The following is a 26,678-nucleotide window of genomic DNA, read 5'->3' as shown; positions in this document are numbered from 1 at the left end:
CATTTCCAGAATGAGTATAAAATGATGAAGTGTGTTTGGTCCTTCAGAACTTTAGTCTCAAACTTCGAGGTTAGCTTTACTTACTGGAGCTGTCAGTGTCATCCACAAAGTCCACCTGGAAGGAGTGTCCATTGTTAAGAATGCCCCTGGCATTGGAGGGGTCATACTGGAGTTTCAGACGCTTCAGAGATGGATCATATTGGGCCTCCTTGGTAACAATGTTGATGGGAGACTGTCTGGGTCCATTAGCAAGCGGGAAGCTTTCTGCCCACTTGTCAGGTCCTGTAAATGTAAAAATGAGGAGCTATTCAAGTCAAGTTATATAAAGACAAAGTTTTTACCATGACCACTATGATGTTCTAGTACATCTTGAAGAAAAGCAGCATTGCTCCCATAGAAACAAACAGTGTAATCATTCATGATGAATACTTACAGTAAGTAGTTGCAGAATGGTTCATTTAACAAAGCATCACTAATTTATTCCTTATGCAACATCTCTATTAAGTTTTGAAAAAATAGAAAGCTATGAGTGAACTACAAATACAGGTCAAAATTTATTGCCAGCATCAATATGAACAGAAGGTAAAATAATACTTAATGTAAAATTTCGTAAGAAGTTATGACTCTTATTGAGTTTACTGAGCGCACAATAAGATATTTTAGATATTTCCAACATATTTTTCAACTGTAAAAGTCAATGCATTCAGAAAACTTAGCTGACAGGAAACCAATTGCCTGAAACGAACAACCATCACTTTAGTTGATCTTCTTCATCATGACCTTCAGTGTCCAGAGTTGGGAACGTCGAGCAGCGCATCATAAAGCTGATGGTCTATTTTAACCGCAGTTGTTGCCATAAAGCAGCTGTTCTCAAGCTGTCCTGCTAATGAAAGTTCATTACTGCAGAAAAGTGTGATAATTGTTTACTTTAAATGGCAACAAAGTGACAATTGAAACAATTGAATAGATTTTACTCCCTTCACCTTTAAGTGAAAACTACTGATTTAATTAGCGCAATTCCTGGGGCGAAAGTGTACGGCACTTAAAACCAAAAGTTCCCATTGGGTAGGATTTATTTGATTATTCAATATAGTTTACCTTAATGTTAAATTATAATTCAATTCTACTTAGTAATTTTAAGCTGCTAGTGTTTAGACAGAAATAAGTAAAATGTAATTTAAATAATTTTATAAAAGTTGAATTAAACACGTACTCATTTTTTATTTATTTTTCTTTTTATCAATAGGTTGCTGGTATTTCTTTTGTAAATTAATCTCACCCAGTCACACTCTATTCAGTGTAATAAGGACTGAGACATGCCCGATGGGCAGTGCTGGAGGCTGCAGGGTTCTTACCGTCGCTCGGTCCGTATCCCCATCCGTGAGACATGGCTGCTACTGAAAGCTGCAACGGCAATGATCAGTCCGAGGCAGCGGCTGCTCGGGTGACCGGTACTGGGGCGCTTTATGAAGGGCCTAATGCTCGCTGTGAGGGGCTTGGCTTGCATGGTTACGTCATTTCTCCCCTCCTATTTGGTTGTTGAATGTGCAAAGCTGTGAGTGATGAGATGTGTCGGGAAGCAGAGACGAACTGCTGGTCCCGATCCGAACAGGTCAGGATCCAACGCCCTTAGCACCGATTTCAACTTTTGAAGGTACTTCAATTTCCCTGAAGAGTTGATAGCAAAATGCTGGTGTGTTGTTGCTCAGGGGTGAAAGTAGTTTTAAATTCTTACTGGTACTATAACGAAAATAGTCAGTGGCTCATTGTGAAAACCAAAACAAATAAAAACATAAACATTTTACTGTATGGATAACGCAGGAGAAGAACCACTTCAGAATGTGAAAAAAATGTATTTTGGCTCTGCCATATGGGTGGAAAGTAATAAGTTACAATTACCTTTATTGCTATAATTGCAATTTGTCTAAATTGTCTTTTAAGTTGTTTACAAAACCTGACTTTTTATCTTTCCTTGAATTTGTTTAGAATTAAGTTACTCAATAAAGTTCAGTTCAAGTTAACTTCTGAGAAAAAGAAAACCCCTCGCTGAATTTAATGCATCAAGTTAACTGTACATTGCAAACTTTAATATTTTAACAACAAATGTAAATGTCAATTTTATCAGGTACTTGTATTGACTAAACATAAAATCAGATGCTTTTGGAGTCATTTATTATAGGACGGACCAACAGCTAATATAAAATATTGGAAATGATCTTATGCCACTAAAAATACACATAAAGATAGTTTTTTATTGATAAATGCTCCTTTAAAAGAGATTGAGGCCAATGTGTTCTCATTTTTGTTGTCACGAGCAGAACTTTTGCTAAAGTAAAATTGTAATGAGGTAGGCTACTTGTTGCTATGAGTAACTATTTGTATTTAAGTGCATTTTTTAAAATAACTTCGGTATCTCCGTCTTTTCTTTTGAACAAATTAGTTATTGTTTTCTGCACTTTTATCAAATTCGGATTTTGCTTGAATTAAAAATTCACTGTCCCGTGGTGTTTACCCAATTTATATTTTAAAGTTCATGAATGATAAGTGATTTATTGTTCGTCCTGTTTTATGTCTGTGGACCACCTGTATAAAATGTTCCAGTCCATAAATCAAACGCAGTAATCTTTTAGAGGAAGACCCGCGTGTCATGCGCTATCGTTTAATGCCAGTGAATCTCCGGTCAGTTGTTCTAGAGCAGGGGTGTCAAACTCCATTCCTCGAGGTCCGGTGTCCTGCAACTTTTAGATGTGCCTCTGCTGCACCACACCTGAGTAGAATAATTAGGTCATTAGCGAGGCTCTGAAGTACTGATCTACACAAGGAGGAGGTAATTTAGCCATTTCATTCCAGTGTTTTGAACCTGTGGCACATCTAAAAACTGCAGGACAGCGGCCCTCGAGGCCTGGAGTTCGACACCCCTGTTCTAGAGCCTCCAGGGAGGCACTAGGGCGTTCTATAGCCCCCCCTGAAGAACTCATAGCACTCCCTTAGCACCTCTAGAAAATATTAGATTTAGTTGGGGTTTTTATTTCATCTAACATTTCTTATATGTAGCTGTTTGGCCATTTTCATCCAAAGACACAAAATAAAAATGTGTAAATGTCTGGTCCCGCCAGACATTTACACAGGTTGACAATCCGTGACTGACATCTCTCTGTGTTTATATGCAGACAGAGATACAAAGAAAACCTTCAGCGCTGAGATCTGGACCAAATCTAAGGATCCAGATAGCATAATATTCACCCAAAGGTTTATGCACATGCTGCAGCTTCGGGTCGGGTTGGGATCGTGAACCGGTCTGACATCTGAAAAAAGGCTTTGACTCTGATCCGGTCCAGGTCTGAACTAATTCTGCCTAAAAATTAAATGATATTTCTGTATTTGTCACCATTTATAGAACTGTGACGATGTTTTCTTTATAATGGGGTTGGAATGAAAAAACAAAACATCGGGCCCATGTCAGTTTAGGGGTCCGGACCAAATGCTCCCCCACACTTTGCCCAGAGCAGATCATTTTTTGCTCAGGTCAAAAAATAATTGCATGAATTTGTTTTTATTTTTTTAATCCTCTTTGCTCTTTCAAAAGCCAATCAGCTATCAGTAACCATAAATATAGATGGATACTGATGGGTTTCAGATCTCTGTTGGCTGTTGAAATTCATTTTTGTCTGCTAAATAACAATCACATTAAAGTTTATTCATGGTGTTTTTCATTTTGTTTTTAATGCAAAAATATTGACAGCAGTCTGGCTGGTTATCTGTCCCACTCCGACATCTCGTTCCCGCACAATTTGTGGAACATGTAGCAAATATAATCTGCGCTGCCTTTTGGTTTTAGACCCAGAGCATCCAGAAAGCGCTGCTGCGCCGTAACGTGATGATGCGCTGGAACCATTAGGCTGTCCTGCTGCTATAAATTGACATTGCTGGAGGATATTTGACATCTATTTATTATTATTATTATTATTATTATTATTATTATTATTATTATTATTATTATTATTATTATTATTAGTAGTAGTAGTAGTAGTAGTAGTATTATTATTATTATTATTTTTCTTATTATTTTTATTTTTATTTTTATTTATTTATTTTTTTTCTAATGTTCCAAATATTTGACCAGTCTTGATTTTGGTCATATCTATCTATCCTTGAAATAGCTGTATTGTGCGTATTTTGGACTTGTAATAAGTAGAAGAGGGCGCCCGCAGCTGTAGGACTGTGTGTCCCTTGAGATTTTCTTATAAGTAAGACAGAAAATAATAACTTTTTTTAAACTTTTTTTTTAATTATCTATCTATGAACCTTTAGGAAAATAGATCTATTGAGCCAAAACATCTTGTACGGAATGAGTCTTTGTGAGTTCGTGGAGGTGCGTACCAGTGGCGGCACATGTCAGCTTAACCAATGAATAGAGTCAGTGAGCTGCTACTGCGTCGGGCTGCCTTCAGGGACAGTCGGAAATTACAGTTTTCCTAGCAAATCTTTGCCGATCTCATAAGATATTAAGCTCAACCACAAGATATTATATTTTAAAATGACCATTTCCAGTGGGGTGGCAGTAGGGGTGGCAAGGGCTCTGTTGGGGGCGGCAAATGCCACCCCTGCCACCCCTCTGGCTCCGCCACTGGTGCGTACAAAGCCTAAATGTTATTGGTCAGTTTACTTTTGCAAATTTGGCGGCTTAGGGCTCTTTCTGTAAGCTAAAAATGAATGATCGGCGTATGAATCCTCCTGTAGTTCTAAGATTGGTCGTTTGGATCTTGCCAGAGCTTTTTACCGTGTGCGCGGTTCTGGTAGGTCACGGGTTTATGAGCTTTTTCTGTGTGTGTGTGTGTGTGTGTGTGTGTGTGTGTGGGTGTGCGCGCGCGTGTATGTGTGTGGTTTGGCGAACTGAAGAGCTGACAGGTCACCCGGTTGGACAACTATTTAACCCGATACTGGTGCGTTCACAACAATAATGTAATGATGAGAAAACCTTAAAAAAATAGTTTTAATACCGTCGATCTGTATTCAGCTGTTCTCAGGTCGGATGCAGGCATTTTTTCCTCTTTTACATTTTTCCAGACTCCAGTTTGGAAAATGGAATAAAGTCCATTCCGCCATCTAAATGCTCTGTGTTCTGCATGTTCCCCACTGACAACTTTTAACATTTTTTTCTGATTATTTTCCACCAAATCTCTATGACCGCAGCGCATTTAATAGTAAACAATCATCACATCTAGCCAGACCGCAGTGCATGGTAGAGCCCAAAACATTTTCCTCCGGGTAATTGATGTTTACTGTTTACTTCGGGACAAATTGCGACAAATCCACTGAATTGATTGATGCCATCATATCAATCGAATAAGTGCGCGCGCCTGACATTCTAAATGCGTAACAGAGGTGACCAAACACCGGATGCCACCCTTCCCCCACCTCAAAAAGGAATCCGGCGCCGCTGGTCAAAAGGTGCTGCGCGGTCGGCTGCACAAACAAACAAGGGTCAAAATCAAGCTTGTCATTTTATTTTAAGAGGAAAGATGCGGCGATGCCATCATAATGACTGGCAGCTCTCATATTGTGAGGGAACTTAAAACTTATTGGTAACGCAAAATGTTTGAAAGGGAGCGCAAAAGAACATTTTCCCCCTTGTCCCTAGGGGCTCCATGAGACCTGGCATGTCGCCTACCAAATAGAAATAATTTGTTAATTTTAACTGACCTAAAGCAATTGAAATTTGGTTTGATTTTACTTCAGACAACAAAAAAATGTGAATGCGTCGTTTTTATATAAAGTTGAAGTTGGTTTCCGATTGCAGCTTCCAATTCGGGAAATCCCTAAAGGGCGATTCCACCAAGTTTTTTACTTCAGCATCTTTAATCTACTCTGGTTAAAAAAACTAAAACATATAGACTCTTCAAACCTGGACTGGATTATTATCAACTAATAGCAGAATATTTACAACCAAATTTGTGGTCTGCATGTGAAACGTTTATCTGATTTGTAAAACGTCTATAAAGGGTGATTTCAGCCCTTTTTTGTGTCTGGACCCCTCTAGAATAGCTCCAATTCCTAAAATGCAACACCTAAACTTTTCAAACCTGGACTAGATTATTCTTCACTAATAGCAAAATATTTTAAATAAATTTTGTAATTCATGAAACCTTTATCTGATTTGTGAAACTTCAATAAAGGGCTATTTCAGCTATTTTTTCCACTATCTTCAGCATTTTTATGAGAGAAAACAAAAAGCTACAATGGAATACAACAGCGATAAAATGGAAATTTCAGAAAAGGAGGAATTCAGTACCTAAGTTGTCCAGATGCAAAAAGAGACCCCTTATTGAGGTTTCACAAATCCCACATTTGGTTTTAAATATTCTGCTCTTAGAGCAGAATAATCCAGTCCATGTTTCAAGAGTCTAGGTCAGGGGTGGGCACTCCTGGTCCTGGAGGGCCGGTGTCCTGCAACTCTTAGATGTCTCACTGGTCCAACACACTTGGATCCAATAGCTGAATCACCTCCTCAGAGCAATCAGGTCTTCCAGAGTCCTGCTAATGACTTCATTATTTGACTCAGGTGTGTTGCAGGAGACCGATCCTTGAGGCTTGGAGTTGTCCACCCCTGGTCTAGGTGTTATAGTTTTGAAATTAGAGCAATTATATTATGGTCCAGATGCAAAAAAGAGCTGAAATTTCCCTTTATTGAAGTTTCACAAATCAGACAAAGGTTTCACAAATCTTAGTTTTAGATATTCTGCTATTGGTTGAGAATAATCCAGTCCAGTTTTGAAGAATCTAGGTGTTGTAGTTTTTTAATAGAGTAGATTAAAGATGCTGAATGTAGTGAAAAACTAGTTGGAATAGCCCTTTAGCCATTACCAGAAATCAACTTCAGCTTTGTTTGTTTATTTCAGTGTATGTACTATGGCTTCAAATGTTTCCATAGTTTCAACTCATCTACAAACACTGATTGTAATGATTATTATGATGATTATTATTATTATTATTATTATTATTATTATTATTATTATTATTATTATTATTATTATTATTATTATTATTATTATTATTATTATTATTTCACCGTTAACATCAACATTATCCTACTACCATCAAACAACACATTAACTCGTCATTTTTTAAAAGGAAACCAAATAAAGGCACCATTTCTAAGCTTCTTCAGCAGAAAAAAAAATCTGTTACAAAAGTCATTTGCTGCCACCATGTGGCACAATAAGGAATGTGCCCCAAATTACACTGTCCACATTTATCCATTAAAACATTAGACTCATACTTTGATCAGACCACTTTCGCATCATAAAACATATTTTAAGCATATAGTTTTTATTAATCTAATTTTATCAACTCTGGGGTTTCCCAGTTAAATCTAGAACAGCTTTTACTTTATTTTTGCGTTCATTAAAAAAGTAGAACGGGTTGCATAACCTTCTGTTTTCAGGTTCCTCTCCTATGGAACCAGCTCTTTGTTTTCTTGTTGTTAGACTCACACTGACCAACGTTTAAAACAAGAAATAAAATTTTATTTTTTTCATCATGATATTCTGATACTGGTGGAGTGTAATTTCAGAATTCTTTGTATGACATGAAAAGTAGTTAACAAGCTCAACCACAAGATATATGATCTCTTTACAATTACCCAAGTAACCAGGAATAAAAAACTATTTTCTGAACAAACTGAGGTGAGAATGTTCCAGCTTCAGAACTATGTGGAGAGGACAACAGATTTTTTTTAATCTTAGATTGACAAGAAACTAAAAGGATCAGATTGCTTTCCCATCTTAAAAAAAATTACCTGAAAATGTAGCTTCTATCAGAGTTTGATGAACTTATTGAATCTGTTTCCATGGGATTTTTTAGTTTTCCATCCATCCATTTTCTTCAGCTTATCAGGGGTCGAGTCACAGTGTCAGCAGCTTAAGAAGGGAAGCCCAGACTTCCCTCTCCCCAGTCACTTGTTCCAGCTCTTCCAGGGGAAGAAAGGAACAAACAAAAAATCCCAAAATTATTAACAGAAAGTTGGACCTGGTGAGCCGATCAAAAAGAACAAAATGGTACAGCAGGGTGGTAACCCTGCGAAGACACTCTACCCTTTTCCACCTCAAGCACATTGGCCTCAGATTTGGAGGCACTGATCTTCATCCTGGCCGCTGCAGACTTGGCTGTGAACCACTCTAGTGAAAGCTGTAGATAACAACCTGTTGACGCTAATAAGACCACATTATCCGCAAAAAGCAGAGACGTGATCCTAAGGTCACTAAAACGGATTACCTCAACACCTTGGCTGCGCCTAGAAATTCTGTCCATGAAAGTAATGAACAGAATCTGTGACAAAGGGCAGGCCTGGGGGGGTCCAACTCGCACTAGAAGCAAGCCTGACTTACTGCTGGCAATGTGGACCAGACTCTGACACCAGTCATACAGGGACCTGACAACCCGGTACCCCATACTCCAGCAGAACCCCCCACTGGGTTCCCCAAGAGACATGGTCGAATGCCTTCTCCAAGTCCACAAAACAGATGTAGACCGGTTGGGCGAACTCCCATGCACCCTCCAGGACCCTGCTGAGGGTGTAGAGCTGGTCCAGTGTTCCACGACCAGGACAAAAACCATACTGCTCTTCCTGAATCTGAGGTTCAACTATCCAACGGACCCTCCTCTCCAGGACCCCTGAATAGACTGTAACACTTGGGTTGTATGTAAGGGAAGAGAGAAGGCGGCAGACTCATCAGGACGATCAAAAACTCACAACCACACTGGTACTTGAAATTCCACAGTGTTGTCCTTTAATAACTCTCTCTTCATCCAATTTTACAAAGCCCGGTTGAATGGCTGCTATATTCTGAAACATAAATAAAATGAGCAGAGTCCAAACTACCCGTAACGTTACTGAAAGTTAAGGAGCTAACATGTCCGTCTCGGTTCATGTGTCGATCTGAAGCACGTTTCTCCCACACTCTCTACAGAGAAGCAGTGGCGCATACTTGTGACATCATTAGTGATGCTACACTATCTTAAAGAGATGCTACACAATTACGGCTTTTACAAGACCTTGCTAGGGAGGCTTAAGAGGAGCCAAGGAGCTTTTTGACCACCTTGGTGACCTCGTCCCCAGAGATTGGAGAGCCCGAACCAGAGTCCCCAGACTCAGCTTCCTCAATGGAAGGCATGTTGGTGGGATTGAGGAGGTCTTTGAAGTATTCTGCCCACTGGCCCACAATGTCCCGAATTGAGGTCAGCAGCACACCATCCCCACTGTAAACAGTGTTGGTGCTGTACTCTTCCCCCTCCTGACATGCCAGATGGTTGACCAGAATCACCTCGAAGCTGTGCGGAAGTCTTTCTCCATGGCCTCTCCAAACTCCTCCCACGCCCAAGTTTTTGCATCAGCAACCACCCGAGCCACATGCCGCTTCGCCCGCCAGTACCCATCAGCTGCTTCTGGAGTCCCACTGGCTCTAAAGGCTCAATAGGACTCCTTCTTCAGCCTGACAGCATCCCTCACCGAAACTATCAAAGGTGACCTCGATAGTTTTCGAGGGTTGCCGCCGTGACAGGCACCGACAACCTTGCGGCCACAACTCCGATAAGCCACCTCGACAATAGAGACACGGAACACAGTCTACTCAGAATCAATGTCCCTCACCTCCCCCGGAATGTGTTCAAAGTTCTGCCGGAGATGGGAGTTAAAGCGCCGTCTCACAGGAGACTCCACCAGTCTTACTTTTTTACTCTACTTTTTCTACTTCCCGCTAAACCAGATCAAGATGCCTCGGGGACATTAGCAGTATTATGCAAAGACTACAATGAGTCAAAACAGGGGGGGAAAGTTATGACAATTCCAGGGAACCCTGGCCAAAAGGGGCCCTCCACAATTTTTTTTCATAGAAATTTAAAAATATGGGGCCCTGTCAATTACAAAATTAATTATAGTTTTATAATTAATTATGTTTTTTGCAACAAAAAACAATTTTCTAAAATTGTTTTTAGCTATAAAAAATTAATTGTCGCCCCTCCCAGACCAAAAAGCTCACATTTACCCTGAATCTCCCGGATCTGCATGAAATGGTTCATTTCTTCATGGAGAGCTTGAAGGGACGGTGTTCAGCAGCAGTCAATGGAAGACTAGAACAGTAACTATGCTGCAAAGAAAAATAATAAAGTTAGGTTTTCAAAAATTAGAGAGACAGAGAGAGAAAAGGGTGAAAGTGTCAATTTGTAACCCAATTTTTCTCCGAGAGGTGGGTAGACTGTGTGAAATTAACAACCATTTTGCATAGTTAGCTTAACTACAGACTGTTTGCCTCCTTTTCACTAGCATTTAATGAATTAAAGAAAAAAATTACCAACATATTTGTTACAAAGAACATAAGATAGTCGTTGTTGTTGTTGCTGTTGTTAATTTTATTGCCGAGTGCTTTTACACAGACATGCTGTCCGATTAAACACGTTGGGCAACACATAGGATGTGGTTTTATGGTATATTTAGCGTTTTAGCTTCAGCTAACGACAGTCTCAGTACATTACTGGCCTGCTGTAAGTTTCTTCACTGGTTTTACCTTCCCTCTTGTCCCAAATGCAAAGCAACTACAGCGCCCCCTAGCGGAATGGGAGGAGTGAATCCAACATCCCGCCCCGATGAACTCTACAGATGTTCATCCCAGGTAAATTGGTGAACGAGAAGTTAGCGTAAAGTATTAACCTTAGATAACTCTTTAATCTTAACCCTGAACATAATCATGAACATAAGATTGAGTGAAAGTCATCTTTAACATATAGAGAACCCATACAAGCTGAAGGTAAGTAAATCTACTCATCCATATTTCCTTCTAGTAAACACAGCTTGTGTATTGAATGGGTGTAAGTCCCTCTATGAGTTTTTACTCGCACTGATCGCACCAGTCCATCAGCTCCAATGTTGACATCTATGACCAAACCAAGAGGCCACTGACTGCGAGGCGTGCCTTCGTGCAGGATCAGTACAAGATCTCCGACCTGATAGTTTCTGGAATGGTGGTTCCTCTTCTGCCTTTGCTGCAGGCTGGGTAGGTACTCCTTCATCCACCAAACCCAGAAAATGTCTGCTAAATACTGGACTTGGCGCCAACATCGACGATACAGATCCTGTTTTACAAAGTGACCTGGAGCGCACTCTGATCTCAGCAGAAGCAAGTCATTGGAAGTCAAAGGTTGACCATCCTTCGGGTCGTCTGACAACTTTATTAGTGGTCTCCCATTGACGATGTTTTCAATGATACAGAAAAGTGTCATTAATCCTTCATCATCCAAAGTCTGTTGTCCTGCAACGCTCATGAGAATTGAGCGCACAGAACGGATCTGTCTCTCCCATACGCCCCCCATATGTGAGGCGGCAGGAGGATTAAACTTCCATTGCGTTCCTTGCTGAAGTAGATGATCCTCGATCCTTTGCGGTTCCATCCTTCCAAAGCTTTCCGCAATTTGTGACGAGCACCAACAAAGTTCGTACCGTTGTCCGAGCATATCAGTTGAGGTGTCGCACGACGAGCCATAAATCGTTGAAGAGCATTTATGAATGATTCTGTGTCCAAGCTGTGCGCCACCTCCAAGTGGATGGCTCTGGTAGTTAGGCAAGTGAATAGGCAACCATATCTCTTTACCTCACTCCGTCCTCTTTTTATGGTAATGGGCCCAAAATAAGCAATTCCGACGTGAGTGAAAGGGGGCTTACATGGAGTCACACGATCAATGGGCAAGTCGGCCATGTACTGAGTACTGATTGGAGCCCTTTGTCTTTTGCAAGGTACACACTGTGCTAGGACTTGCTTCACAGCTATGCGGCCTCTGACAATCCAAAAGAATTGGCTAATCTCAGCAAGTACCCTTTCAACTCCAGAATGACCTGTGAGTTTGTGAAAATGCCATATCATAAGTTTGCTAATATGGTGATTTTGAGGCAAAATTGCAGGGTGTTTTGCCGCTTCGGCTATTGGAGCATTGGTGAGCCTTCCTCCAACGCGGAGTAATCCATCACTGAGTCGTACTGGAGTTAACTTCCTGATGCCTTCACCTTTCATTGGACAGGTAAAGTGGGTGCGTTGAATGTAGTCAATGATGGCAATCTCTACCAGTTTCATTTCGTTTGGTGTTATTGGATCACATAGTCTGGGTTCAGACTTCTTCAGAAGAATATTCTTAGCTCGTAGGATCAATACGATAGCTCGTTTGAGTTTGTACCAGGAGGAATACCTCTGAATGAAACAGTCAATTGCTGATTGAATGGTGAGCTTGGAAGACATTGCATATGTTGGACTTGACGTCTTTACTTCTGCTTCCGGAGGTAAGCTTCCTAGTTCAGGTTGGCAAGGCCATAACTCTTCTTCCTGCCACAGGAAGGCAGGGCCTTTGAGCTAGCGCTCACTGTTTGTGAGTTCTTCAGCAGACAGTCCCCTTGAAACATCATCTGCAGGGTTTAGTTCTGTGCAAACATGTTTCCATTGTGAGGCTTGTGAGACTTCACGGATCTGTGAAACCCTATTTGCAACAAAGGTTTGAAATCGTTTCTCTTCATTCCTGATGTAATGCAGGACAATAGTGCTATCTGTCCAGAAGACAGAATCCAGGAGGGGTAGCTCGAAGCTTTGACGGATCTTCTGATCAAGCTGTACCGCTACTACAGTTGCCAGTTCTAGTCTTGGAATAGTGCTTGGTTTGACAGGAGCCAGCCTATTCCTAGAGAGAATGATATTACAGTAGATGTTATCTTACAACCCTAAGATAGCTAACAGCACCATAACCCAATTCAGAAGCATCACAGAAGTGATGAAGTTGCATGGTGACTGAATCTGCAGTAAAACCTTCAGGTCTGAGACATCGAGGCACCTGTAGTTTGCAGAGTTTTGGTAGGTCATCTAACCATTGGCCCCATTGCTCAGCAATGTCACTTGGGATAGTTTCATCCCAACCTAGCTTCAAGCGACATAGTGCCTGAAACAGTGCCTTTCCCTATAAAATGAATGGGCCAACTAACCCCAGGGGATCATAAACTGAACTTATTGTGCTTAGCATGCCTCTTTTTGTGCTGGGTTTGTTCTTGACCTTGATGATGAAGGTGATGCAGTCATCTGTTATGTCCCAGAACGCTCCCAGAGCTCTTTCCAAAGATGGATCTCCATCCAGGTCCAATAATGGTTCTTGATTTGCATGTTCTTCCTCTGGGATGGACTGTAGGACCTCAGTTGAATTGCTTGTCCATTTAGTCAAGCGAAATCCTCCTTGCATGAGTAGGTCTATCAGTTGCACTGCTAGATGGATAGCCTTTTGGGGTGAGTCTGAGGATTTCAGGCAATCATCCACGTAGAAGTTTCTTTCTACAGTGGAGATGGTATCTGCATCATACAGATGTGCATGATCTAATGCACATCTCCTCAATGCAAAACTTGCTGCGCTTGGAGACCACACTCCGCCAAAGAGGTGGGATGTCATCCGGTCATTATTAGGATTGTGGTCCTTCCACCACAAGAACCGTAGCACGTTTCTGTGTTCTGGAGTTACATGTATCTGATTGAACATGCCCTCAATGTCCGCCATTATAGCAACAGGATCTTGTCGGAAGCGAATCAGCACATTTATTAATTTGTTTGTTAGATCTGGGCCCTGATGGATGACATCAGTGAGAGATATTCTGTCGTACTTTGCTGCGCAGTCAAAGACGACTCGCACTTTTCCAGGCTTGCGAGGATTAGTTATGGGATGATGTGGGAGATACAAAACTTTGCCATTATTGTGGTCGAGCGACGAGACTGGGACTTCTTCGGCATATCCTTTATCAATGGTTGACTTCATCGCCTTAACATACTTGTCTTTCAGGTCTGGGTCCTTTGTTAATCTGCGTTCCAGTAGTTGTAGCCTCTGTGTTGCTAAGTTGATATTGTTAGGCAGTGTCACTGCCTCATTCTTAAAAGGTATGTCTAAGGTATAGTGTGAGCCTTCTTTGGTAACTGAGTTTTCCCACAGTTTAATCACCTTGTGGTCATTGATTGACAGATTGCTCTCTTGAGCGGGGTCGTCAAGTTTCCAAAATCTTTCCACCTGTGTATGCAGACTTTGATCTGACTTGAGGAAGTAGGCCTTAGCTGTCCTAATATCTTTGTAATCAATGGGTCCATTTATGCCCCAGCCGAGTACTGTTCTGGTAGCGTAAGGGTCATTATCACCTCCTACGTGGTACTCTTCAGCTCTGAGAAGACTGGGAGCATCCTGTCCAATGACAAGGTGCACATCATTGGACATGATGCTGGGAATAGGGATGTCTGCTAGATCATCCCATCTGGCTGCCTCGTCAGGTGTCGCGAGACAGCTGAGTCCTATGTTTAATTTTTTAAGTGTTCTCACACCATTAAGAGTGTAGATGCTGCCATCATACAGAGAGTCAATCTCAAGATCCACACTTTGAGTAAATAAGCCTTCTTGGCTTCCGCCTACAGTATCAAGGTCTAACCTTGCAGGCTTGCCTTTGACCTTTAGCTTCTTGGTCAGTTCTTCTGACACTAAACTGGTGCTGGCTCCAGGATCGAGTAATGTATATGTAATAGAACTGATGTTTGTAGCTTTGCCCCTAACGACCACAGGAACAATAGGTAAACAAACTTTACCGTTTGCAGCGCCAGCGAATCCACATGTGACATTAAGTGATCGATAGGTTGTGGTTGTTGGGTAGTTTTATTGTCATCACTGCTGTCCTGGCCCGCTGTTGTAATCTGTCTGTTAGTGTGGTTAGGATGCAGCCATTTGTTGTGTTTCTGTCCACAGCCAGACACGCTGCACACCCAGTTGCGAGTGCAAATCTCAGCACTGTGCCCAATCATGAAACAGTTTTGGCACAGTTTGTTTTCTTGAACAAACATAAGGCGTTCCGGCACTGTTAGTGAGCGGGAGCCTGGGCACTGGTTTAAGAAATGGTGCTCGGAGCATTTAAGACATTTTAAATAAGTTGGCTGCTTGGTACGTGCAGACTTATTCTCATGGACTGCAGCCACTTTGACAGTGGTGGGGTAGCTTTGACGATGTTTCCTTGAGACTTTGGTAGGTGATGTAAAGTTGTTTGGCTTCTCATGTTTCTTGCAGCTAATTAACTCACCAAAGACTGGACCAGATCTCTTTTCAGCCTCTGTCTCCACAAAGCTGACAACATCGTTGAGTTTCGGTAGACGTCCTTCCTTTGAGTTGTCATAATTTTTATTTAGCCACTTGGCCCTGAGATCTGATGGTAGCTTGCTAATTATCTCACATAATGTGCAGTGGCCACTGAGCTCTTCCTCACATTTCATGGCAGCAAGCGTGTCCTTACAACCTCTCAGCTGGTCTACAAAGTCTCTGAGTTGCATATTGTCTCTTATCTCTTTAAAGTTCAAAACCTTTTCAACCCAAGATTGGGAGATGGAATGAGGATTTCCAAACCTTGATTTTAGTCTGTCGAGTGCTTCCTTGAAACCTGCGCTGGGATTGGGGTTGTATAGACAGTGACTAATAGCATCTTGAGCCTTTCCTTCTGTGTACTGGCGCAGACGAGTTAACTTTTTTTCAGCAGAAACAGACTCTTTGTCCACCATTGCGGTGAAAAGCCTCATGAACTTCCAGTACTGGAGTGGGTCACCATTGAACTTGATCAGATCTGTTGGTGGGAGCCTGAGACTGTCCACTTGGGCTTGATACTGCTGCCTTGAGAACTCTAGCAGTTGTGAGATCGAATCATCTGCCATCTGGAATGGCGAGGGTTGCGGTGTAGTAGGAATTTTTTCAGTTTTAGGTGTAGAATGGAGATCTGCCGTTAAGGCTTGCATCTTTTGTTGATTATGTAGCATCTGTGCATCCAGCTCAGCCTTGTGATGTAGTCGCTGAAGTTCGAGCTCAAATTCCTCTTTGTTGAGTCTAAGCAACAGCTCAAAGTTTTCCTTCTCTTTCTTTCTTAGGGCTTGGATTTTTTCTAGTTCTGCTGATGTGCAATCTTCATCATTAATGTCAGCTGGAGATTCACTGTACAAATAAACTTGAGTAGTGACATCCAACTCATCATCAACATATGGATTGACAGTAGCTCCATCTTCTTCTTCTTGCAGCCAGGTTAGAGCTTCATGACGCACATCGTGAACGTTCATTATGATAAGCTTCTCATAAGCATCAGACTCTTCTCTGTCGATGTCATCAGTGAGTCGAGAATGATAACATTTATGTGCCTCCTGCAGTTTTGCAAGGGCTAGGTCGAGGCTCTGCAGCACTGACTATAATTCTTCTGGCTCATTTTCTCTGATTTTTTCATTTGCTGATGTTATCATCTTAGTTACAGCTGCTTCAGCTTGTCCTCTCTTTCTCTTTAGTGTAGCAAGGTCTATTTCTCCCGCAGAATCTTTGGTTTCAGACATGATTGCCTCGTGTTTAACTTTATGTTACAAAGAACATAAGATAGTCGTTGTTGTTGCCGTTGTTAATTTTATTGCAGAGTGCTTTTACGCAGACATGCTGTCCGATTAAACACGTTGGGCAACACTCATAGGATGTGGTTTCATGGTATATTTAGCGTTTTAGCTTCAGCTAACGATAGTCTCAGTACATTACTGGCCTGCTGTAAGTTTCTTCACTGGTTTTACCTTCCCTCCTGCCCCAAATGCAAAGCAACTACAGCGCCCCCTAGCGGAATGGGAGGAGTGAATCCAACAATATTGATGTATTTAACGTGTCCCTTGTATCTTTTACCACTTAACAACAGATGAGTCAGTCACTAGCAGCTCTAATTCACGACCCTCCTGACCCATCCTCTGCTAAGTCAAATTAAAGCTGCAGTATGACACTTTTATATAAATATTTTTTTCACATATTTGTTATAACTGTCATTATGTTGTGACAGTATGGTATGAGAGATAATCTGTGAAAAATCTATTTCCTCTGCTTTCCACTTTGTTGTTTCTAGCACTTTGGGAAAGAAGGAAAGTTTTAGTGCTGTCAATTACAATCTCGTGGCTGCTCATCCTCCCTCCCCCTTGCTCTGTGCTATGCTGCAGCTAGCATAGCCTGTTGTGAGTGCTCAGTCTAATTAGCATAGCTACCAATGGCGGCAGATAAATGGTTTCCTGTAATGACATGTTGTTTCTCCACCATTAGCACATTTAGCAGTGAGTGAATGAGGTTGATTGACAGCACTATCATGACATAATAATAGTAATAGTAATAGTAGTTCAGGGAGCAGGTGGAGGAGATTGATTGTTTTCACAGATTATCTCTCATAAACTGTCACGACATGGTGACAGCTTTAACAAATATGGAGAAAACATATCTTTTTATTTAAGTTATATACTGCAGCTTGAATAAAATGCAATTATATAGCATTTTATGAGGAGTCTGGAATGCTTTATGTACATTTTGCATGTTGCCTATGACTGTTACTCATGGGGAGAGACATGTCAGTTAACTAAAACTAATAGAAAAAAATGTAAGCAACCTACTTAAGAACAAGACATCAGACTCTTCATCCCTGGTTTTTAATGTGTTAATTTTATAAGCATGTTGTCTGTAAACCTTTGATATATTTAACATTTTGTATAATTCTCTGGAAATTATACAAACTGTCAATTGCCAGTTTGGCAATTTGTTATTGTTTTTCTGCCAGCAATTATTTCATTTGATCATTTCATTGTGTGTCTCCAGTGGTTAAATGTCTGATTTCTTGTTCTGAACCTTCATTGGATGAAAAGTGTTATATAGTTTTCCGCCAGCTAAGTCATTTTTGGATGCCATATCCTCGCCATATGAATTAATTTTCATTATCAGATCTTACAAGTAATGTTCCTTCCTCTGAATTTGAGTAAATTTTATGACGTTAGCAAGATAACGCTTTTGTGTCTTACAATAAAATATTTCACAATAAAAGTGAAATATTAATTAAAACTTCACTTCACGACAAGATTAATTAGATCGAGATCTCTGGGGTTTTGGACTTTTGCAGGTTCTTAGTGCTTTTCAGCAGAGGGTTAGGGTTTGGTCTGGAGTCTTGTAAATGAAGTTCTGTTTTAAAAACAAGCTATGCACAATTTTGACTAATGCATTACTAAAAAGAAATCCTTAAATATTTTTCTGATGCAAAGCCAAAGGTACCATTAGCTGACTCCAGCAGAGTGGCGGTATGACGTATGCTTATTATTATTTTTTTTGTTGTTGTTGTTTTTCTTTCTCTCCTCCCACCCCTTGTCGGTCTTTTATTTTTGGAGCCCATCCTTCTGTTTTCCGGTGCAGTTCTGGCTGTGTGCGCTTGATATGCTGCCGCAGATGACGGACCGCAGGCTTGCGCCTCCTGTACCCGCACATCCCCGCTCACTCTGACACACACGCACGCACACGAACCGACAGTGGCTGTTCTCGCCTCCTGGTCTCCGGAATCAGAAAAGCTTTTGGATTTAGCAGCCGGTGTTCTGTCGTTCAGGCGGCGGTGTGTGAGGAGCTGCGGAGGTAAGCTGGAAGCTCTCTTCTCAAACACATGCGGTGCGGTGCGGTTCTCCAGCCTGTCTCGGCGCCCCCTGACTCGCATTGCTCACACGGAGCTCCGCTGATGGAATGTGACAGTCATCATTAACGGCCTTATGCTTCCAATTCACCTGCGCTGGCGGTTCATGAAAGCTCTGGCCGCTGTTCTGTTGTGCGCCTCCACAGCTGTCTGTTTCTGCGCCTCTCTCTCTCATCTGCTCACTAGTGCTTCACACTAAAATGATGAGAAAGATCCTCAAGCAAATCCTCGAGAAAAAAAAAATCTATGTTTAGCTGTGCGCCCACGCAGTGCGCTGTTCCCCACGATGGGAGGGAAAGTTTAATCGTTCATCTGCAGACTGATTTTTCGGTGGAGGTGATGGTGATCACAGATGTGGTGAGGGGGCTGGTTAGGATCCGTAGGATTTTTCAAGAATCTCTGCAGATATAACTCCTGGGTTATTGTTTTCATCTTCTTGAAGGAGCAAACATCCTAGAGGTTTGAAATGTCTGGGTGACGTGACAGATTTCCACCGGAGGGGCTTCCTCCGGTGGAAATCATGGCACCTTGAACAGAGCGCACCTGCGCAGCTGGATGGAGAGGTGGGACCTGGTCGCGCTCCTGATGCTGCTGCTGCCTCCTCCAGCTGACAGGCTGCTGTGATGTCATCGGAGCTGCCTGCATGTACAGAGGAACAAGCATCTTCTGCTCCACTGACAAGTTGTGATCTCATAGAGCAGAGCATGGCTCAGAGGGAAGTGTGAGTGTAATTTCTTTCTCATTTCCCACTCTGATATGAGCAGACATGAGCTATGAGTTATTTCCTGTGAAGATTTGTATTCATATGTTCACTCCTTCCTCCTTATCCTGTTCACTAATTGTTACCTGCTCCCCTCTAACCACCTGTACTCGTTGAAGATGGATTGCAGCTAGTTACATTTACTCAGTTACATTTACTTGAGTAACATTTAGGGAAAAAAAAAAGAGTAATCATTGAAATAATTCAACTTATTCAGTAAATGATTAATTGTTAACTGGAGTACACAGAGTCAAAAAGGTCATTTGCAGAAAAATAGTCCTTCTTTGTCTGTAAGTGTGTTCTCCCCAACATTCCCAGTTTGACACAGTTTAAGCTTCACTTCGTTCACATTCTGTAAAAAAAAAAAATCTATAAAACACCTAATAATTTCTATTCAATTATTAATCAATTAATCTAAATAATATTCCCCAGCTCAAACCTACACTGTATTGATGTTAATTCTGCAGAAAGAACTGAGTTTTTCAAATGCTGATGTTAGACATAGACTGACGAGAGTGGGGCAGAATGATGAAAATCAACGTTTGATTTTTACCTCATGTTATAATCTTACAAGGGCTTAATATCAGTTATATACGGCAAAATTCAGAACGCTGCATCCCCATCACTTATACATTTAAAAGAATCATGGGAAGAAGAGTTAGGGGAACTATTTACTGATACAGCCTGGCAGGCTGCAATCTCAAGAATCCATTCTTCTTCAATTTGCATTAGACATAGCCTGCTACAATTTAAGGTTCTGCACAGATTGCACTTGTCCCCTAATAAATTAGCTAGAATGTATCCTGGTGTAGATTCATCTTGTGTTAGGTGTGGACACAACCCTGCTGATCTCAGTCATATGTTCTGGCATTTTGTTTTTGTTTGTTTTATTGTTGTTCTTACATGTATAAAACAATAAAAAGATTTGAATAATAATAATGTTATAATCTTACTTGATTGTTTTTTGCATGAATAGTCCAGCTTTTCTATGGAATCTGGTTATTTTTAGATTAATAAAGGACTGCCAAATAAGGAAAAAAAAAATTATTTGACAGATATTAAGTATACAAAAGCAACTAAGAAGTGTCAATTCTAAGTGCAGCACCTTCAAATTAATTATCTGAAGTTTTTTTATTATTGATTATTAAAATCTTATTAATATTAAAAATAGTAATTTACCACGTCATATTACTTTTTCAGATTGTTACCAGTAAAATCACGATAGTCTAATCTTTGCCCCCTTTGTCACACTATATTTACTGTCTGAACTGACAAATAATAATAGGTAGGAAAAGTTAAAACCATATTTCATTTTTAAGTTATTACCAACCTGCATTTGGTCAGAGTTGTTGCTACACAATTGGATGATTATTTTTACAATAACTGCTAAACACTGATTAACACACTAATTTTATTTTATCAATATCATCAGGTAACACCAGATAACTACAGCATAGAAAAAGATGTTTTTTTATATATATATATAAAAAATGAAAAAAAAAAACTACAGAGCCTGTAAGGGGACAAGGAGGAAAAAATAAGCAAATTTCTTGGGATCCCGAGAAACGTTTAGAAAATCTTGTGTTCTTTTTAGGTGAAAAGGCTTTTTATACACGTTCTGAAAAACCGGCAGCAGTGGTGGAGTCTAAACGAGAGACACAGGATGATTTGCACCATTTCTTACGGTCCACAGATGTCCCAGATGAGAATGTTATGCTAAGAGACACAAAGCTGAAGTTAGTTTGTGATTGCAGCTTCCAATTGGGGAAAAACTATTTTCACCAGCTTCAGTATCTTTCTTCTCTAGTTAAAAAACTGTAACATCTAGATTCTAGACTTTTCCGACCTAGAATAGATTTAAAACCAAGTTGTGATTTGTGGAACTTCAAGATAAGGTGATTTAAGTACTATATTTGCATCTGGACCACATGAGAACTGAACTCCACCTTCTCAGCATTATTTTCCTGTTTTCCACTTTTAGTTTTCTATTTTCTCTCATTTTTGTATTCAGTGCAGCAAGATTTGTTAGTTATCAAACAGTATAGCTCAATTAATTATTCAAAGTAGTTTTAAAAGTGTATTTCTAAAGAAACCCAGTAGATTGCATTGAGTCATTGACTTGCAGCATTCACTCCTCTTGGACCAGCAAGTAGTGACAGTGGAAAATGGCAGCATGCATTCAGGGCTTGAAAAATATTCAGAAAGGTAGCTTAGATTTAGAGTATGTGCACCATATGAGAAGCTTACAGTTAGTCAGTTGTGGATTTAACGCAGGCGTCTATAAATGTACTGGAAAACACAAAAGCTCTAGCCGGGACTGAGGCAGTGGAACAAACTGAGCATGAGGTAAAAGAATTAAAGGGACTGAAGCAATATGAGAATCCAACAATAATCATGTATAAAAAAGCAGAAAAATATTTCAAGTGATTCATAACTGTCTTGTCTGCAGTAATAAAGAAGAGCTTCTCATTGAAAAAAAAATCTAATAAAAATAAAACCTAAAATCATATAAGAACTGTAAAATAAAAATATTGAATTTTTATTATATTCAAAAGTTTGCTAACTTTTATAAGTCCTGCCCTTGTTGTCTACAGCATCCTTTGAGGTACAAAACATAACATTGAAAACTGCATATACCATTATATGAAAACTAAATATAAACCACCAACAGTGTTAATCAAAACAGACAAACATCTAATAAGAATCTGCACAATCTGGAAATTCATTTTCAATAATTTACAGTCAGTTATACCATAATTATTTTTTAAAAAAGAAGATGGGGAAGAGAGTAGCAGAACATGAAGTTGAAGAAAATCTCTGGAAGCTTTTGGAAAACTCTTTTCCTGCTCTGCAGACCTCCCTGAATAAAGCAATAAAAAATAATACAGCTGACACTCATACATGAAAAGTCAATCTTATGACTTTTCATGTGTAATTTTTTTATTCAAGAAAAAGTGAAAGTTCTCTGATCATGAAGGGGAGCTGTTTTAAAATATTTTTACTAGTATAAATTTACTTGCTCAAAAATTGCTAAATAGTAAATGAAAGTAACAAAATGTTTAACTAAAATATCTAAATTTACTGAGAAAATGTTATATTTTGTTGTCAGGTGCTTGCAGCATGAGCCTGTTGCTGCCTCACCCTGTCAGTGGAGCTTCGCTGCTCCAAAAACTCCACATCACATTTTGAAGTACGAATATCCTGGATGAACGGAGTGGATAGATGAAGCTATGAAGTCTACTTTCTTGCCTAAAGACATCTTAAAACTACTTTTTGTGTGACAAAAAGTAGTTTTTTTGTCATTTCCTACTCACACTGTCTTTACCACTGCTGGTGGAGCAATCCACTGTGGGATATCTTGCTGGGTCAAGTCCACAGAAAGATGCATTGGTGCTTCATTGATAAAATGGGCAGAGGAATAACACATGCAGGCTTTGCCTACTTAAACGGTACTTGGGCCTCCATTGAAGATGTTTCACAAATACATGAGCATGGACATGTACGCGTATTGAGAAACGACCAATGTAGTCATATTTAGCAACTTTTTAGACTCCCCTAGCGACTGTTTTCCAAAAATAACTAATGAAAAAAATCTTTTTTCTTTTATTACAAAACTTTGGTGACACCAATGTGAAAGCACCAATCACTCTGCAGCAACTGTCTGCAGGCAGTGATTGTTGCCGTGAGCCATAACCCCATTCCAAAACACTAGAAAAGGTCTCACAGTCATCCTTCAGTAATCCCCACCTGCAGACAGAGCAGAGAGGAGGCATTGAGGAACATTGATCGATATGGTTTTTCAGCTCTGCACATATGTGCAATGGAAGAATTGTCTTATTGCTTTCCTTATTTTCAGTCCTTTATAGTGTTTCTAGGTTTATTCTTTAGTTACCTTAAGTTCTGTCCCTGTTTGTCTGAGTCCATGTCAAGCCTTCTTTAATGACTATAGTTTAATTCTATTTTATCCTCCTAGTTATTTCTTATTTCAGCCTCCCTGCAGTGTTTCTAGTAATCTTTATTTCTTAATTTGATCACCCTACGTTCAGTTATTCTTTCATGTCCGATTCTATGTATATCTTCCTTTAGTAATTCTAGTCAGGTTATTTCTTTGTTTAGATCTCCTAGTTTCTCTAGCTCTATGTTCCATAGTTTTTATTGTTGTTAGATCAGCCTTGTTTCTATTTAAGTTCAGTTATGGTTTCTCTCATATCTTTCTTTCCTAGTTCATCAGGTTTTCCTTACTCTTAGTGTCTTTTGTATTAGTAGTATTTTTCAATTCCCCGTTTTCTCCCGTTTGTGTTCCCAGCAGATCTCTTTAGTTTCTCTGTGCCATCTTCTCCCCCTCCTCCAGGCAGCTCCTGTGCTAATTAATCACACCTGCAATCACTCTTCTTATCTAGCTAGGCTAGTGGTGCCCAAAGTGGGTCCTTGAGGGCAGGCATCCTGCATGTTTTAGTTCTCTCCCTGTTTTAATGAACCTGGATCAAATGATGATAAATTTGAAGGCCTAAGAAGAACACTGACATGCTGAAAAGGTTGTTGGTACTGCCAGTGAGAGAACTAAAACATGCAGGATGCCGGCCTTCGAGGATCCACTTTGGGCACCCCTGAGCTAGGCCACTGTTCCATTTACTACCTCCCAGAATTTAAGCTCCTCTATCCCTGTCATAACTTGCCAGTCCATCTCGTCACCCTGATTGTCACTAACCAGGCTTCCCTTCCTGGACTACCTTCCCTCGGGTTTCCAGTTTGTTTTGTTTTTGGATTTTTTTGTTGTTAACACATGGGCCCAGATTCTGGTCTAAATGTTTCTTTCAACACTTATTCAGAGGACATTTCAGCAGAAGGAGGATGTGTGTACAGAACTTGTATACTATGTTTTCTCTACTCATGATTAGCCTTTGATTCTCATGCAACGTGCTGTGCTTCTGTGTATAACCAACAAAGACTAGAGCATCCCTCTGTTTCTCAAAATCTGACTTAAAGTCTTTTTCAGTTTTATCTTTTCCATAGATGACTAAGCTGATAAAATCACCCTTGTGGCTTTGCCACCGAGGAGGTCTTTAATCACCTTGGTGACCTCATCACCAGAGATTGAAGAGCCTGACCCAGAGTCCCCAGTCTCCACTTCCTCAATGGAAGGCCTGTTGGTGGGATTGCTTTATCCCAAAGACACATGCCGCTTGGACTGCCGGTACCCATTAGCTGCTTCTGAGGTCCCACAGACCAAAAAGGCCCAATAGGACTCCTTCTTCGGTCTGACAGCATCCCTCACAGAAGGAGTCCACCATCGGGTTTCAGGGTTGCCGCTGTGACAGGCACTGACAACCTAGTGGCCACAGCTCTGATAAGCTGCCTCAACAATGCAGGGCTTGAACATTGTCCTGCTTATTCTCCTGAATGTATTCAAAGTTCTCCCAGAGGTGAGAATTAAAGCTTTATCTCATGGGAGACTCTGCCATTTCAGCAACAGCAGATCTTCACAATATGTTTGGACCTACCAGGTCTGACCGGCAGCCTTCACCACCACCGGAGCCAACTCACCAACAGGTAGTGGTCAGTGGACAGCTGTGCACCTCTCTTTGCCAGAGTGTCCAAGAAAGGCAGTCCCAAATCTTTTATGACGACAAAAAGTTTATTATCGAACTACAGCCTAGGGTGTCCTGGTACCAAGTGCACATATGGAGACCCTTATGCCTGAACATGATGTTTGCTATGGACATTCTATGATGAGCACAGAAGTCCATTAACAGAAGACCACTCAGGTTCAGATCATGGGGGCCACTTATAGGTGGAGGAGGTTACCCTCTCGTTCACCTGGGTGAACCCCAACATACAGGCACCAAGATCAGGGGCAACAAGTATGCCCACACCTGCCTGGCACCTCTCTCCAGGGGCAACTCCAGAGTGTAAGAGTGTCCAAGCCCTCTCAAGGAGACTGGTTCCAGACCAGAGCCCTGTGTTGTGGTGAGACAGACTATTTCTAGCTGAGAATATTAAACAGCTGAAAATCATAAAGCAATCTCTAAATGAATTCAAATTATTTTGTGAAAAAAAAAATAATTGTTTTTTTAAACAGCTGAGGTATAACAGCTCAGAATAGTGGACCTCCAGTATCTGCAGGGCAGGGAGCCACAACCATCTGTAAATAGCTATTCAACTTCCTTCCGGAGTTTGGCATGCTGCAGACGTCTGTTTGGTGCTCAGGTGGTGAGTTCTCCAAAAGCACCCGAGGAGAGTAATTAGCCAGGCTTAGGTTGGTTTCTAATCCATCTTCCGGTCTGTAAATTTTGTTAGGTGCTGAGATTGAACACTATTAAAGGATTCTGAAGGATTGTGGTCTGCCCGACCTTACATATTGTTTCATGATATTTTCTGTGAAAACTAGGAAATGTGTTGCTGATTAATAAATTCTCTTTTTAAGAAGCAGAAGCTTTATTTGCGTAGCAATTTTTCAGCAACAAAGCAGTGCAAACTGCTTTTTTAATGTTAAGAAATAGATCAATTAGCGCTAAATATTCTGCGTTAACTTGCATTGATTAAAATACATCTCTTACTATGAAATGCTGTTAAAAAACTTGATAATAAACTGATCAAATATTCCACTAAAGTCACATTTTTCATGACAGTTAAAATAGTATTACTTTTTTCGTCACTGTTTGAACAGCTTTCTTATATTCTGTTGTCAACTATTAAGTACATCTTAATACAGCAATGTAAAACAACACTAGTACAAATATGTCATCTATTTAACTCCCATTTACACATAAAATATCATATCCAGCTTAGTATATTCCATGATGCACTGTATTCACAGTAACATGCCATAAAAACAAATAAAGGTGGTTTTGGTGTATTTTTTAATAACAAGGGATAGCAGTATGAAAAGAAAACCCTCAATAGTAAGAATAATCAAAATTTAAAAGAGTTGTATTGCTATAAAATGTAAAGGTCTATATTCAACAATATAGGTATATTTCTCTCCATCATTTCAGCTTGGCAGTGACAGTAGTTAGTTCTGATACAACAGGTAAAAAAGTTGGGTGGTGGTACGCTGTCATCTGGGAACTTCAGACTGCCGGTTCTGGACCTCATGTGTAACGGAATAGAGAAGCATGAATCAGTTAGGCAGTCTGTAAAGAAATCAAGGTTTTAAGCACAGGTAGTTTTTGGTCTTTTTTTATATTGAGCTAACCATGGACAGAAGTTGGACACTTACAGAAATCTTGTTGTAACACAAGCTATTGGCTTCAATGTGATGACTCTTTAAAACTTCGTAACCTGAACACATCGATGCTCCAAAACAGACATCAGAAGTGAGGGAAGAGTGAACTGATCAGAGTGACTGCAATTGTTTTCCTGAGGTATTTCTGCCAGTACCTG

General features: G+C 40.4%; 2 protein-coding genes across 5 annotated transcripts in view; one reads left to right on the top strand and one right to left on the bottom strand.

Annotated features, from left to right (window-relative positions):
* Positions 1–1,492, bottom strand: part of cahz (carbonic anhydrase) — an 8,364-nt gene extending 6,872 nt beyond the window's left edge. Inside the window, exons 1-2 of the mRNA XM_044133410.1 lie at positions 1,356–1,492; positions 85–282 (exon numbers count right to left, since the gene is read on the bottom strand). Of these exons, the coding sequence (XP_043989345.1) occupies positions 85–282; positions 1,356–1,389 (232 nt within the window). The 5' untranslated portion in view covers positions 1,390–1,492. The remainder of the gene's footprint in view (positions 1–84; positions 283–1,355) is intronic.
* Positions 1,493–17,668: 16,176 nt separating this feature from the next.
* dlgap1a (discs, large (Drosophila) homolog-associated protein 1a) overlaps positions 17,669–26,678 on the top strand; it is an 84,210-nt gene continuing 75,200 nt past the window's right edge. For all 4 annotated transcript variants that reach the window (XR_006372284.1, XM_044133407.1, XM_044133409.1 and 1 more), the window contains exon 1: positions 17,669–18,480. The gene's annotated coding sequence lies outside the window, so the exon portion shown is untranslated. The remainder of the gene's footprint in view (positions 18,481–26,678) is intronic.

This window comes from Gambusia affinis, linkage group LG12 (genome assembly GCF_019740435.1).
Source record: "Gambusia affinis linkage group LG12, SWU_Gaff_1.0, whole genome shotgun sequence".
Lineage (NCBI taxonomy): Eukaryota > Metazoa > Chordata > Actinopteri > Cyprinodontiformes > Poeciliidae > Gambusia > Gambusia affinis.
The sequence above is the reverse complement of the archived record's forward strand: the minus strand, read 5'-3'. Positions and strand labels throughout refer to the sequence as shown.